Raw genomic sequence first — 16,381 nt, forward strand, 5'->3', positions numbered from 1 at the left:
ACTGGTGCTGGCTAATTGAATTTGTTGCTCGCCTCACTTAAGTAAACAGTGCAATTTATAAACACACACACACACACACATCACTTAATAGATTTGCTTTTGCTTTTATCACCTGACGTTGTAGAATATTGCATTGTGTTCTATATAATATATTAAAGCAATTTCTAGACCAAACAGTCGCACATATTTGCTTTCTATTTAATGGCAAACTAAATTGTGTTTTTTTTTTATATAAGAGAATTTTACGACGTGGTTAACCTTGACGGTAGCCAACCACTGAATAACATATAGATCTGATACTCATTTCCCAAAAATAATATGTATATACGCTTAATAAAAATAAATATATAGAGTTGCTTTGTATTACAAGCTTTACATAACCCAACAAGAAAATTATATCTGATCTGTGAGACATATTCATAATTTTAATTTCCTGAATAATCAAGTGTTAATATATATTTAAATTTATTTCTTTTACTTTTAGTAAATATGGTATGTAGGAGAGCATAAAGATCAGATGATTGTGTGCTATTACAAGCTTTATATATTTTCGAACAGAGATACATATTTATTGTATATTTTCTGAGAAATGTTTTCATAACTTCAACACCCTGTATAATAAAGTGTTTACAAGGGATTTTTCTTAATATAAATGTTTTCATAACTTCAATAATAAAGTATTACTATGGGAGTTTTCTTATAATTCAGTCTTTGAAATAATGGATTATAATTCTTATGTATATGATAATACTTCTTAAAGTCATTTAAATATTTTGTCTAACAAGCAAGACCAAACAATCCAGACTGACATTTATTAATATATATTTTAATTTCCTGTATAAAAAAAAAATTCAGTCTAGAGTATTTTAAGTAGGTAATGATATTGATCATATTATTTTTACATATCTCTTTATATATTATCATTTGAGCTCTAAGCGAGTATTTACTTTATGCATTGTGCATTATCCATACAGGGTGTCTTTTCTTCGATTACAGCCCACTTTCGGTTAATTAAATGAAGAGGTGAAAACTACGGAATGTCAAATGTTTCAAAACAATTTCACCAAACGCCTCAGCGTACACACAGAAGAGCCCCAGTTCCCCACATATTGCAAAAGTGTTATGAATGCAGAGGGGCGGGGAAGGGGGGAGCTTTAAATGTGCCTGTTATATGTGTGTGTGTGTGTGTATGTTTGTGTATGTGTGTGTGAATGTGGGTTGTGTTGTGTTTGCTTTTGCCTCACATTGCACTTGAAATAGTTTCTATGCACATAAAAATTTCATTTGTTTGCTTTTCGCTATTTCTATTTCTGTTCCTATTCCTATATCTATATCTATTTCTGTTGTACCCACATATAAACCGTATATCGTATGCAAAAGAGCGCTCGCCTATTATCATAATTTCTTATCAAGTGACTCAACTTTGTTGCTTCTTTGCTGGCGTCGACCAACTGTAAACAGATAGATATAATAATAAAGGCCGAGCGCAATAGCAGCAATTGCATGAATTGTGCAATTAAATTTATAGCCCCAAAGTGCGTGAGGGTATTAAGCGGACTGGGGGATTCCAAACACAAAGTTGGGTAGTCGTAGAAAGGGTTAACTTTGTTTATGTTCTTAACATTTAAATAAAATAACCTTCAAAAAGATTTGTATTTCTTCAACTTAATGTATCTAAGCTGTACGCTGACATCTTGTTTGGCAACAATATTAATTTATCTAAAATGAGTTAGGGTGTTATTGAATTCTATAGTATTGCTTTCTCATTTTTTATAATTAAAAGTAAAAGTATCTAATGGCCGCATTAACTAACCGCATCAAAAACATTTTGGAAACAAAATTGTTCAAAAATATCTTGAATTTGAGTATATAAAGACTTTATACCAAAGTTCTCAGCCAAAACCAGCCAATTGCAACAGAAATTATTATATATTTATATATTTCTAAGAAAAAAAAAGTTATGTTTATTCTCATAATACTATGTATGAGTTGAGATCTTATACTATTATTAAATTAATAAATTTAGAGGAATGTCGGGATTCCAAAGGTTTGGACTTGTAGGTGCCTTAGCCTAAAAAATTGGACATAGTGAGTTTTCTTAGAATTAATCGAAAAGTGTGTTTATTATCTGTAACTCAATATTTGTATCTTAAAGGAATGTGTGGGACTTCGTGTCGTTAAATACAAATAAGAGTAAATTTAATAATGTATTTATTATTTGCAAGCACTTTTCTCAAGAGCCCACATTAGCTGCTCAATATCCTAAGTAAATATTGAATATTGGCATAGTCTGTTCTCCTATGGCTTCCCGCATTTGTGTTCTCTTATGGAAAAATTACAATTATGCCATTCAGGCAGTCAGTAAAAGGATATTCCACATACTTTCTCCCCCTTTCACCGTATGAAAAAAGGCAATGTCGTGAAACCGCAAAAAAAAGGGAAACCACAAAACGTTGCAATCAACAGCACTTCGTAGGGGGGCAGGTAATATAAAACGCTCTAAAGGGGGCGTGGCACAAATGCGATGCCGTACCAAATTGTAAATGCAATTATGCAAATGCTAAAAAGGGGCAGGGAAGTAGAAGAAATATACATATATATCTATAGAGAGCGATAGAGAGCGAGAGAGAGTGAGAGATGCAGAAGTGAAGTCATAAAAGGGTAATAAAATCAAAAGCAATTGATAAACCAAGCAAAAGACACAATTGATAAAGAGCTCGAAGCGCGCAATTAAACTAAAATAAATTGTGCACACGCGCCAAAGGCTCAAAACAATTAGGAACGACACACCGAAGAATCAATACCCTTGTATACACATGACATAAAGAGGAGCAGTTTGGTCGAAATTTATCCCCCAAAAAACAGAAAAAGTTTTCCATACAAAAATCCAATTTTCAACCGATTTTTCTTATGGAGATATATTAAATAATATTCTGATGTTGATAATATGTTGCCCTTTAAGAGGGAAAAGAGAGTTCTTGAAATACAAAAATTTGTTAGTAGAAGTAACATAACTTCTGACTGAACGTTCTTACGGCAGTTTTATATAATAGGGGTTTCGATCCGGCCGTTTTGTGACCTATGTGAAGTGATATGACGATAGCTTAAAACCAGAGAGACTAATTTGTAATGAGATAATCAGACATGCGGCTGTTGACACAGATCAAGAATGTATATACTATATGGGTTCCAAGCGTTACACTTTTCATCACAAAATTAAAATACCCTCTACGAGGTCACAAGAAAACATGAAAACAAAAGTTGCTCTTAAATGTGGAATCGATATGTGCAGCGTAAGGGATTTGAGGGGGTTGCCCAAAAGGTCTCGTAGGTAAACATACAGCGAGGGTTGGCTAATGAAACCCGATTGTTTGACTTCCCAACCTCCCCGATAAGCTGGCTCGACCGACCAGGGAACACGATACGATTTTTGCCTTTACCTTTTTGTGCTAAAATTACAGCCGCCGATGAGCTCAGAGCCCAAATCAGAATAGTCAGATAAGAGCTGGAACAATACAATGCCACGCCCCATTGGCGAACTTCTATGCTAGACATAAATAGGGTATGCTCCTATGTCGATCACAATTTTTGGCGTGCGCTGTTTGCCCTTATCTGTGTAATTCTATCAAATTACAATCGAGCAAATGTTTTGGTTCCTGTCCTGAAATCTGATAAGCAGCCCCCCCGACAAAGTCGCTCTACTGTTAAATTATGTGTTGAATGGTGTTCGCTTAGGGGGGGGAGGGGTAGGAAGCGGCTTGCATAATATTTATAAAAATAGTCGATTGTCGCATGGATGGGCAGCATTTGATTAATTAATGAAAAGTGCGCAAAAAAGACAATTTAATTATAATGTAAACTACGTGATACCCTGGAAACGCTTCAGTGAATAGCTTAGGCATGAAACTATATGAATATAATATTTATCAATTTAATTTATTAATGTTTATGTATATTTCTTTTATATAGAATCTAATATATCATATAAGTAGTATGCATCAATTGTTGAGATTGAAATACTCTTAACCTCCAATTTTATTTTTCCTAATATATCTCTGATTGTAGTTAAATATCATTTAGATTAGGTACATAAACTTGGGTTTCTTGAGTATCTTATATCTTTAAGAACCATTCTTTCCAAGAGAGATGTCATATGTTAACTATGCTTTGGCTAATAATTTTTGTTGTATCCTAACCAAAAACCAAAATCACAATATTCCAGATATTTGACAGCAGATAGATAGAAGTTGCATATATATGTATATATACTTTTCATTTATTTCTTAAAAGTAAGAATACAAATTTCTTTTGCAGAATAATTGGCTTGTATGTATATTTAAAATTAGGCCACATTATTTTTATTCCTATAAATTAAATTGTTTCCAACTCAAGTATCGTAACTACAACGACGTATTCTTAATTATATACTATTTATATATTTTTGCTGGCTACAATTTATTGACGAAAGGCTCATGCATAAATTGTAGCATATTTGCGGGCGTTCAGGCGCGCATTAATGCAAAGTGCTTAAGAATAATGCGAACAGCAGGCGGTGGCAGGGGTGGAGACAAAGACAAACGACGACGACCCACTTAGACGCCTTGCCCCGCTGAGGTAATCACAGTACGCCGTTTGTTGCATGTAGCATGTGTGCGGGCATGTAATTGCGTATACGCCCTGTATCTATTGGCCAAAGCCCACGCTGCGCCGGCCAACTAACAAGTGGTCCCGCGAGAGAGCAGCGAGCTGCTGGGGCTGCAAGTGGGTGCCGGTGCGAACACCCACACATGTATACAGTAGGTAGCCGGCACACACAACACACAACAAACACACACAGCACTTGAGCTTCCATTGAAATGGAAAACAAAAGCTGCCCGTAAAGCGTTGCCGAATCAATACAAGGGCGCAAAATGTTGCCTGCTAAAACTTGCCACAGCTGTTTCGGCAGGTTGAAAGTTCAAACCACACTGCAACAGCAGCAGCAGCCACAACAACAACAACTGCTGCTCGCTGCGTCCTTGGGCTTTTTGGTGTGGCTGCAGCAGCAGCAGCTGCCCCCGGGTGCCGGCGTGTTGCAGCCAGCGAAGGACATTTGCTGCTAGCCGGGTTGCTGCACACTGCGCACATGTGAAAATCAATATGAAAAGCACTCACAGAAAAACAACTTATAAGCAGTGCTCCTCAATGTGCCCCATAGCATTGCCAAACTCACCTAGTTGTAAGGAAATGAACAAACACAAAAGTATTCCACTTGATTTAACAGAAATGTTCGATGGCTTTTTAAAATGCTTCAAATGAAACTAATTTTAATTACAAGAAAAACAACAACACGGCGGAAAAATATACAGCTTACGAAATAAACAACAGCAACAACAACACGGGTTACACTTTAGCCACAGTTCACTGTGGCTGGCTGTGGCTGCGAGCGCTTGGATTTTGATTAGAGATCAGACATTAAACAACAACAACAACAAGAACAACTACAACAACCACTAAATAAAATAAGCAATGCAAATTGATTGAAACACAGCATATTTCAATGTTGTTGTAGCTGCTGCCGTTGTTGTTGTTGTTGTTGGTGTTGTTGCATTTGTTGTTTTTGCTGCTGCTGCCTGGCCTTACATGCATTTAATTTAAAACACTTTTGTTTTCTAAGTTTTTATCGTTTGCTTTGGGTTTCTGTTTTTATTGTTATTGTTATTACCTGTTTTGCGTATGAAAGAAATCAAATTTAGAATCAAAATCAAATTGCCGCCAGAATGAACAACAACAACAGCAACAAGAATAACACACAACAACCTGCAGACAAAACACACTTGGCTAAAAAATGTTTTTGAAATTCTCTACTTTTTGTACTAAACGGTCTGAAACGCCCACTCGCATATCGCGCCCACTCGCAACGCGATAACAAGCTCAAATACAACAACAATAATAATAATAGTAGTAAGAAAAATATGCTGCTGCTTGCGTACTTTGACTTGGTAGGCGGGCCCCAAACATACGTTAGTTAGTTGGCCAAAAACTGAAGAACTTTTATAATATATTTTCTATTTGAAACTGAGAACTCGCCAGCGGCTAACCGTGAGACCGAGAGACGTGCGCGCACTCGACAGCGACAACCTTCGCGTTTCAGTTGCGCGAACAGACTGTTTTTCGAAACGCTGCCCGCTGAGAGCGAAGAGCGCTGAAGCAGCGCAGCAGCAGCAGCAGCAGCGCCAGCAGCTGACGCCGGCAGCAGCAGCAGCATTGGTCGATTCGCGACGCATCGCAGCTGATTGATAAGAGACGTACGCACAGACACGCACACACACATGTTCAATTAACTTGCAATTATCAAATATGCAATGCAATAATTCAAGATCAAGAAAATAAGTAAATAAATTAAATTAAATTAGCAATATATATAATTGTATATATATAATATAAATAAGCGTCAAGTTAATTTAAAAAATACCTATATATTCAATAAATATATATAATCTTATTATATTATATTATATTATATTATATTATATTATATTATATTATATTATATTATATTATATTATATTGTATTATATTATATTATATTATATTATATTATATTATATTATATTATATTATATTATATTATATTATATTATATTATATTATATGTTATATTATATTATATTGTATTATATTATATTATATTATATTATATTATATTATATTATATTATATTATATTATATTATATTATATTATATTATATTATATTATATTATATTATATTATATTATATTATATTATATTATATTATATTATATTATATTATATTATATTATATTATATTGTATTATATTATATTATATTGTATTATATTATATTATATTATATTATATTATATTATATTATATTGTATTGTATTATATTATATTATATTATATTATATTATAATATATTATATTATATTATATTATATTATATTATATTATATTATATTATATTATATTATATATCTTGGGGTTCGGTTCGTCCGCCTGGCCTTTGATAAAATAAACCCAGATCTTCTTTCGAATCTGTCTTTGCCGCATTTGGAACTATATTTTATTTTTACTTGCATTTGTATCATTATGTAAAAAATTCAATTAATTATGTTAAAAACCACAATAATTTTTTCAAAAATAAAAAACAATTTGCTTTAACAAACCTTATCTATAAATACATCAGTTGAATTCCACGTATATTTATAAAACCTGTAAATCTAATGATATTTTTGTTTTTCGTGGTTTTTCACATTTTTCACCATATTTTCAATTTACCAAGAAATATTTTTAAATTGGCACTCAATTTGCTTAAAAGAGTGTACAAAAATTGTACATTTTATTAATCAAAGCTAATTTGAAAAAATACTCACGTATTCAACAAAAAATGCTCTTAAATTCTGTGTGCAGAATTTTTTCCAGGGAATTGACCTTAAAATAAGTCCACGAATATTTAAATACTGGGTCAAACGGTTTTGGCAATACCAAGTTCTAAGTTCAAGAAATGCCTAAAAAGTTCAAATTTCAATTTTCCATTGGCTCGATTTAAAAAATTAAAATAAAGTCACGTACTTACACCAAAAATATATATAAAATATATAATATAATTTTTAAATTAACTTATTGGAAAAACTTTTCAACTGGTCAGGGCCAATTGATATAGATAAAGATAATGTATATGTAACAACAAAAGTTGCCTGTTGTGAGTGGGTATTTATTATATTTAAGAAGTCTGCACCGTGGTTGGCTATAAACGAGTACCAGATTTTGTATGGCTAACTTTGTGAATAATTTGAATTATTTACGCTACTCTAAGCATGACTCCTGTCCAGTTGGTGATGGCATTCAAAGCATGACTCAAACTCAACGAGAGCTAAATTTATTATTTTGGAAATTACGGAATGGATGACTTGTTTTTAAAGTCCAATATTTGTCAGCAACAAATGAATGAATCACGTTTTTTATTTTTTTCTATAAGTTAAATATACTAAATACTTTCTATTTCGACAATATTTCGAATCGAATAAACTTTACGAATTTCGAAGTTTTATCTAAACAGCCCAAAGTGGCTCATAAAATAAACAAAAGGACATGGGGCAGAGTCCTCGTTAGCTGCCCCAGCAAGGTTGCGGGCGTAGTTCGAAAAATTCGATTTACAAAAACTGGATAATTTATGAAGCGACCCAGAAAGCACGACGTGGCCAGCGGGGCCCATTGAAAATGAGGAAACCCAACCAATTAATTAGTAGAAATTATGAAATGGAAAATGGAAAAAGTAAAATAGTGAAAATAAAAATAAAACTAAAACGGAAACACAACTTCATTTGAGTTATGTGCTGCCGAAACGCAGCTCCAGTTCGCCTGCTCCACCTCCCCCTTCGCTCCCACGACTTTCAAGTGTCCTTGCAATTGGCGCAAGGCTCTAAGTCGAGCAACCTGCTAGCCCTTTGGCGACCTAAATACCAGGCAAGGCTTCTATCTGTATGCTCAAAATGCAAATACTATTTTAAACACTCAGAGAAAAGGGTGGTTCGGAATTCTGGTATAAGCATGTTATATTTTCATTTATTTTATTTTAATCTAAGATCTACTTGATATCAAAATTGTTACAAATATAATAAAAACTCTTTTGAATTAAATACAAAAAACTTATTTCCAGAACTCGACAGCCTAACAAAGACGTAAGAAGATTTTCAATGGGCTCAAAACTTCTGGTCAACCAATTTGTCCTTAAATCTTACGTCTAATTCTTTCTAAAATATCAAATTCAGTATGAACCAGATTTTATGTCTATATTGTTATGAAAATAAGAAAAAACACGCTTGGCAAAGGTATTAAATAAATATTACTAGAACTTCGAATAAGAATAAAATAAACATCTTAAATGGGCTACTTTTTACTTGAAAACTTTGGGAGCCAAAATATGATTCTTAAAATAAAAACTTTGCACTAAAACTAAGAAATTTCGAGATTGACTGTCATTTAAAGTCTTTTAGAAGTCCAATATCTCTGGGATTGAAAAAACAAAATTTTTAATTAAGAATTTCTTTCTTAAACCGAGAAACATCGAGTAAAATTTATGCTTGATTTGTTATTCAAATTTGATTGATTTTTATTGGTTGGTCAATCTCTGTTTTTTGCTGAGTGTAGCTGCTTCACGTATACGGTTGCTGCTTGTTTCTCTCTGTGTAGGCCTAGTTGCTCCAGTTTCGGGACTTGGCCATAGCCATGTGGGAGTTGTCCTATTGATTTAATTTCCACTATTCTCAGTGACGCGATGCGCGACGTTGTCGAGTTGAATGCGCTGTGTCGCCGCGCCGCGGCGTCCCAATAATCCGGAGGCGCCTCCAAGGGGTTGTTTTTGCCACATTCTCTGTGGCTCTTGGCTCATAAGCCATGTTTTAGTTTTGTTGCTGTTTGCCGGCGCCACAATGACTGCGCATAATTTTATGGTTTTTGTGTAGTTGTCTCAGTTCCCAGGCGACTTGTTATTGTGCCTTAGGCCATAATTGATATCAATATTTTGGGCGAGTTCTACAGAAGCCCCTGCGGCTAATGCTCAGCGAAATGCAGACAAACACAACTGCAGCTGGCTGGCTGGACAACATGACCTAGACATTTTGGTCTAGTTAAACATACTTTTCTCGATAGCGATCAGTCGTTACAGTGTTGTGAAGGTCATTGTGAGGCGAGGTCTTGGAGCAGCTCAGCCAATTTGCATAGTAATTAATAAGTTTATGACTAATGATGGGGCGCAGTCTGCATCTATATTGACAATGACTTAACTTGGACACGGCGAAGAGTCACAAAGTAAACTTAACTCAAAAGTTGGCTCAAACGTGAGCTGATTATTTATCAACAAATATTAGTCACCACTGGGCAAATATGGTCACCCTTTGCTGATTAAATCGACGCTATCTTGATTAAGTGGCCCAAAAGTATTTGGAATTTTGTTAACACAATTTCCTTTTCCCCAAAAATCTAACTATATTTAATTAAAGCACATACAAGCAGTGTTCAATGTACATTTATCTTGATAACATTCCAGGCAACAATTTAACTAGGAATTCGCCAATTCAACTGAGTCAACAATGAGGTAATATCTGTGCCTAACTTTAAATACAGTGCAAAACTCGGGCGCGGGCATGTATTCGAGGTGGAACATGAAAAATCGTTTGTTGTAACAAGTGCGCATTGCACTTGAAGTACTGACAAATTGTTTAACTTCAGAGCCCGCCCATCTCCTGCCCCCTGTCCCCTGTCCGGCAGCCTCTGCCAACAGACAGACATCAGCTGATAAGACAATTGTCGGCCTTTGTCTCTGACTCGATTGAGTGGGTGAGTTGTACATATAACCATATGTGTATGTATGGGCTGTAGACCAGGTTCTCTGGCATTTTATCAGCCTTTAGTTGGTGCTGCTGACCCACTTGCATAACCGTCGTGGTGTCCATGCACTTCCTCAATGCATTTTAAAACAAACATTGGCAATTGTCTTCGTATTTGGAGAACCAATCATACCATATCTATATATATATATATATACAAAAAGTGGGCGTTGCGAGTGCCATTTGGTTGTTAATCAATGAATGTGGCGAGTCTGAATTTATTTGTTAAAGAGTTTTTAGTGCTTGGTTTGGTTTTCTGGTGAATCACTTCAAATTGTTTGCCTGTCAGACGTGATCGTAAATTTCCTTATTAGCTACGCACATCAACAGCAATTAAGCTGATCAAACGAAATTTTCACAATATTTTTTGATAGCTCTGTTGATTGTCATTGTGTGTGGCTAATTGGCGCAGTTTTCGCATGCAAATTCTTCTATGATTGTGGACATAAATAAGAAGCCAAACGTATGTACGAAGAAATTTCTGTTATTAGCATGTATATTTAGCACACAAATTATGGACAGCCTGGGCATTCATTTTGTAACTCTTACCCATATAATTTTTATATTTAATGTGCTGAAATTAATTTAAAAAATCTTTGCACACATTTTTAGTATCTAAATTAGAATATTTGAATGAACCGCCAAAGTGTGCTAGCTATGCGAAACTGATTGCTACAGCACGACAAGTTGGCAGCGCCATTACCAAAATGTACTAAAAATACCGAAAGCTAAACTATCTGGGCACTCTGCTGTTGCTTTACAAATAAATTGCAGACAATTTGTTTTAAGCTGCCAAAAAACATAAACAAATTCAAATGGACAGCAACAACGAACTGTCAGAAGACTTAATCAGACGCCTGAGCGCTGGCGGCGGCCTGGGTAAGTCAAGAATTGGCGCGCGCTGCAGCTGGCGTGCAACCTGCGCCAACAGCTCGTGGTAAGGCCAACACAGCTACAGTGTGTCCACAAAGTCTGCGTGCAGCAACAGTTGTCAGCTAACTAATTTACTCTAAAACCTTGCAGAAGAAGTAATAGCCAGCGAAATCTTCGAGGAGACCAACATATACGAGGATGCGAACGATGCTGAAAATGAGCCCGACGACATTATCATTGTGCACATGGACATACGGGAACCGCTGAGCACACTCAAGTAAGTCCAGGCTAGATTTGAGCAAGTGTCGTGTTTTTTTGTTTTTGCGTGAAACGCATGCTAAAAAAATGATTTAAAATAAAGCAATTAAGCTAAGCCGCTTCTGACTTTTGTTTTTCCTTGCAGAAAACTTGTGGAGCAAAAGATCGGCGTGGAGCTGCACTACTACACATTCTGTCTGCAGGATGCACAGGAGGTAACAAGTTTAATATAACATTTGGAGCCTAACTAATGACAATAATTTGCAGCTGGAGCCGCACAAGAACCTGGTTGATCAGTGCGTCAAAGGCGAGGGTCTGGTGCAGATCAATGTACAAATTCAAACAATACGCAAGAAGATCAACATTGCGGATGTGCTCAAGCCCACGGAGGCGGCGCTGGCTACCCTGGCCATTGAGGAGGCAGCACAGCTCAGCGCTCAGGACACCAATAGCAGCGGCAAGAGCTCGACCAGCGATAGTCCAAGCAAAGCAAGCAAAAAGCGCAAGCACAAAGCAGATGACTCCTACGATGTGGATGTGGTCACAGACGAGGACAAGGACGTGGATGTGGAGGCGGCCAAGCCTGTGCTCAACTGGGTGCTGGATAGCAAATTCAAGCGCGAGCAAATACGTCTCAAAATACCCGAAGCGGTCAGCGAATGGACACCAGCGCATGTTGCGCACTGGCTCGAGTGGGCGGTCAAAGAATTTGAGCTGCGTGACCTCAACATAGATGAATGGCATATCACGGGCCAGGCACTATGTTCTATGACGCACGAGCAATTCAGTCGCAAACTGCCGCGTGATCCGGGCAATGTGTTTTGGACACATCTGCAGCTGCTCAAGGAATGTAATTTCGTGTCGGTAGTGCACAAACAGGTCGAGGAGCTGCGCAAGCCCAAGCAGAGCAAACCGGCGGGCGGTTTAACGAACCCTGCATTGGAGCAGCGCATTATGCGCAAGTCCTTGCAGAGCGTCAAGGACAATGACTGTGAGTAGCCTATGTCAGGAAATCCAAAGCATAACTAAACCCCTGCCTCATTTTACAGCCTCGGAGAGCTCGACGGCGCCGCAGAGTCCAAGTCACAACAACAGCATTGGCTCCGGCAACAATGGCCAGGTGCAGCTGTGGCAGTTTCTGCTCGAGATACTCACCGACAGTGAGCACACGGACATTATTGAATGGGTGGGCACCGAGGGCGAGTTCAAACTAAGCGATCCGGATCGAGTGGCACGCCTATGGGGTGAAAAAAAAAACAAGCCCGCCATGAACTATGAGAAGCTCTCACGGGCGCTGCGCTACTACTATGATGGCGATATGATATCCAAGGTGTCCGGCAAGCGATTCGCCTACAAGTTTGACTGTGATCTGAAGCTCTTGATAGGCTACGATGCCAGCGAGCTGTCCCGCTTGGTCAACGAGCGTAAGTGGGCCGAGCATCTGAAGGCGACGCACAAGGAAACCAGCAACGATGCGACATGACAGCCGGATATCGGTGTCAAGGAAGAGCCCTACATCCTGTGGAAGTACGAGGCGCCATAACGTTGGCTTAAACTGTTAGTAGTTAGTTTAATGGCCAGATTAACTGTTTTGCATTTAAATTGTCATAGGCACTTGATTTTATTGTTCATTATGTTCATAATATATTGTTATTCACTAAGCACTATAATCTCCGTCTCCATAAGCTATATATATTATATATATAGGTACTCTAACTATCTATTTAGTAGGCATCGTATATGTTTAGGTATTATATCGAATATTGTTCGATTGTATGTTGCGATTTTTGTAAAATCCATTAAATTAAAAAAAAAAACTATTTACCAAGCGATTTTTTGGGTAATATTTGTCGGCAACTTGAAGTGATAAGCTAAGATGGTTCGGTTCTGAAATCAAAAATTATGGATGCCAATCCATTCTATGGACTTTCACGTGCCCGAAGATGCGAACCTTTTCGAAACCGGGCTAGATTACACGATTTATATCCATTTAAAGTTTTAATTCGAATATTTAAAATACGAATATCTCGGGTATATCAAGCCTATTTTCAAGTGATTCACCTCTCTCGACTCGTGCAGATAAGGAATTTCGATTGGCATTAAAAAATTCCAATTCAAAGATTTGACAAAATTTGAGAAAAATGGCAATTTCAATCATCACAATTTTTTCTGTAATGGGGTCGGTTCTAAAATCAAGAATTTTAGATGCCAATCTGTTCTATGGACTTTAACTTTATTTACCATAAATATTCCTATTCATAAAATTTCCTATTCAAAGATTTGAGAAAAATTGCAAGGGGTACCATCACATTTTTTCCAGACGAATCAAGTAAATAGTTACTTTAATGCCCAGATTAAGTGTAATGCATTTCGATGGTTATAGGCACTTGATTTTATTGTTCATTATAGATTGTTTTTCACTAAGCATTATAATCTCCGTCTCCATAAGCTATTGCTATAAATATCATATATGTATGTAGCTTTCTATGTGGTAGGCACTATATCGAATATTGTTCGGTTACATGTTGCGATTTTTGTAAAATCCATAAAATTAAAAAAAATTCATTTATCGATTTTCATTTTCATTTTTTTGTTTTTGTGTTTGTGATTTTACATGACTAGTTCGCTCTCTAGAGTCTAGATAAACTAACTAAAGCTAAGCTAGATTAAACTAAACTAAACTAAACGTAAACACTTAGCGACTCGATGTCTAAATGTGCGTCTCAGTTTGTTGATGGCCTGACGGAATGTGCTCAACTCCGGGCTGGATTCGCGCTGCACTTGGTGACGTGTAGCGTGGCCAGCTGTGTCTAAGATAATACTCTTCCTCTTGCCCGACATCGTTAAAAGGCAGCCTAACTAGAGCTCAGTCGTGATCTCGTCCTGCGGCCGAAAGCCCAGTTTGTAGAACTCATCCTCCAGCCAGAGCGAGCTGGCATTGAGATCCGTGATGAGATTACCGCTCTTCAGCGTGTTGAAGCTGCTGCCAAATGGATCAGAGGCGCGCGGCTCCTCGAACTCGTGCAAGCTAATTAGCGAGCCGAACAGGTGCAGCTTCTGCTGCGCCGAGGCGCTGCTGCTGCGATCACCTGGCAGCAGATCTCCGCCCAGCTTATTATGACTGGGCGTCGTCGTCGCACCCTGCTGCTGATGCTGCTGCCTGTAGATGCTGTGACCTGGCTGTTTCTTGGCGGGCGCCGCATAGAGCACATCGGGCCTGCCAGCATGGCTGGCTTGAAAGAAGTCAATCAGCTGGCCCACCTGCGGCTTGTAGCGCTCCAGCGCCTGCTCCGACCACGCATATAGACGCGGCCAATCGTGCGGCGGTTGCGTCGGTATCAGCTCAATGGGCCTGTTTAGCAGGATGAGCAGCTTGGCCAGATCCCGCACGATGGGCCGGTACGAGTTGGCCGCCGCCACCTCGCCGGACAAATAGAGCTTGCGTATTTGGCGGCGCGTGTCATTCAGCATGGCCAGAAAATACTCGGCATTTGGACGCATCTCGTTCAGTTGGCGCATGAAATCTGCCCGATCCATGGTGTTCTCATTGATGAGCTTCTGCTTGACGGACTTGCGCCGTCGCTTGCGCCGCACCAGCATCACGGCGACGGCCAGCAGCGAGAGGCACACCAGAAAGCCGCCCAGGAGACCCGCTAGTGCCGCCATCAGCGGTCCAGAGTAGCCAGTTGGCACACAGACGCGACCCATGAACTCTGTGTGTGCGGACCATTGATCCAGATAGCCCGCGGGGCATTCCTCCACACATTGTCGGGTATCCGTTACCAGGTACAGTGGACACTTGATGCAGCCCGCCTTGTTGCAGCGCAGACAGTGCGAACTCGTCGTCGCCGGACAGCCTGAAAGTAGAGGGTAGAGAGAGAGAGAGAGAAATTGGGTTACTTAGGCTGTGGGTCACAATTGGAGGTCTTTCAATTAGCGCTAGTTCACAATCATCATCAACATCATAATTGTTGCTCATTTGCATAGGGTAAAGTCACATCGCTCCCACAGACAATTCCACAAACATAAATGGCTGCAAATTAAGTCGTCCCATCCTACAGAATTATCACTGGACATCGAATCATACTAGGCAACCAAAGTCAGACACAAAAGTGAGGGGTATTCATTATGGAAATCCAAATTAAAGTGAAGAGTCTACAAACAAAATTTGATGTATTATGTATGTTAGATGCATATGCTTAAAACAAATCTCAAGCCAAACTCATGAGTTCAGAGTATGAAAAGTCCTTTGTTCGAGCTATTCTTTAAAAATTTGATCTAGGGAAAATTTAGATTCGTACGGACGAGGTAGAATATCACATGGACAGACCACATATATCATTTTATATATCAGGTTTTTACACCATACAACCATTATATATTTATTCCTATATCTCTTTGATGTCTAAATATTTATAAACACAACTAAATGACAACTTTAAAATCTTATTTAAACCTCAAATTCCTATCTAACTAGTGTTATGCTAACTTTTCTACTTCAATCGGACATTGTTTCTACACTCATAATATATTTAGCATACTTTCAGAAAATGTTTTTGTTTTTAAACAAAGTTCAAAAATGTAAAAACAGAAAACAATTTTTTAAATGATATATAAATAATATATTTAGGGCGATTTTCTGAAATAAGTTAATAATTATTATGTTTTATTTCACAAAATAATTGTTGTCCAGTCTTCAGTTGCGCCTAATAATTTATTCCATTTAGTTTTATAAATTCCAAACGTTCTATACCTTAGACTGAAAAGCCTTGTAGTCTAGTGTTAGGCTGCGCAGCATTATAAACTACGCATATCTTTGAGATTTTCCACTTTAACTGGGCTTTGTCACTGGCTATTT

General features: G+C 37.6%; 3 protein-coding genes across 5 annotated transcripts in view; 1 reads left to right on the forward strand and 2 right to left on the reverse strand.

Annotated features, from left to right (window-relative positions):
* Positions 1-6,133, reverse strand: part of LOC135438298 (aminopeptidase N) — a 46,461-nt gene extending 40,328 nt beyond the window's left edge. For all 3 annotated transcript variants that reach the window (XM_064696572.1, XM_064696570.1, XM_064696571.1), the window contains exon 1: positions 5,973-6,133. The gene's annotated coding sequence lies outside the window, so the exon portion shown is untranslated. The remainder of the gene's footprint in view (positions 1-5,972) is intronic.
* Positions 6,134-11,111: 4,978 nt separating this feature from the next.
* Ets97D (DNA-binding protein Ets97D) lies at positions 11,112-13,184 on the forward strand. The gene is made up of 5 exons (XM_064696667.1): positions 11,112-11,271; positions 11,416-11,542; positions 11,669-11,738; positions 11,791-12,514; positions 12,573-13,184. Exons 1-5 carry the CDS (start codon positions 11,208-11,210, stop codon positions 13,004-13,006), a joined length of 1,419 nt encoding a protein of 472 aa, XP_064552737.1. The 5' UTR covers positions 11,112-11,207; the 3' UTR covers positions 13,007-13,184.
* Positions 13,185-13,900: 716 nt separating this feature from the next.
* Positions 13,901-16,381, reverse strand: part of T48 (FU domain-containing protein T48) — a 50,006-nt gene continuing 47,525 nt past the window's right edge. Inside the window, exon 3 of the mRNA XM_064696668.1 lies at positions 13,901-15,380. Coding sequence (XP_064552738.1) covers positions 14,383-15,380 — 998 coding nt within the window. The 3' untranslated portion in view covers positions 13,901-14,382. The remainder of the gene's footprint in view (positions 15,381-16,381) is intronic.

This window comes from Drosophila montana, unplaced genomic scaffold, assembly GCF_035044405.1.
Source record: "Drosophila montana isolate Dmon_TW-CO22-7 unplaced genomic scaffold, ASM3504440v1 contig_3848_1, whole genome shotgun sequence".
Lineage (NCBI taxonomy): Eukaryota > Metazoa > Arthropoda > Insecta > Diptera > Drosophilidae > Drosophila > Drosophila montana.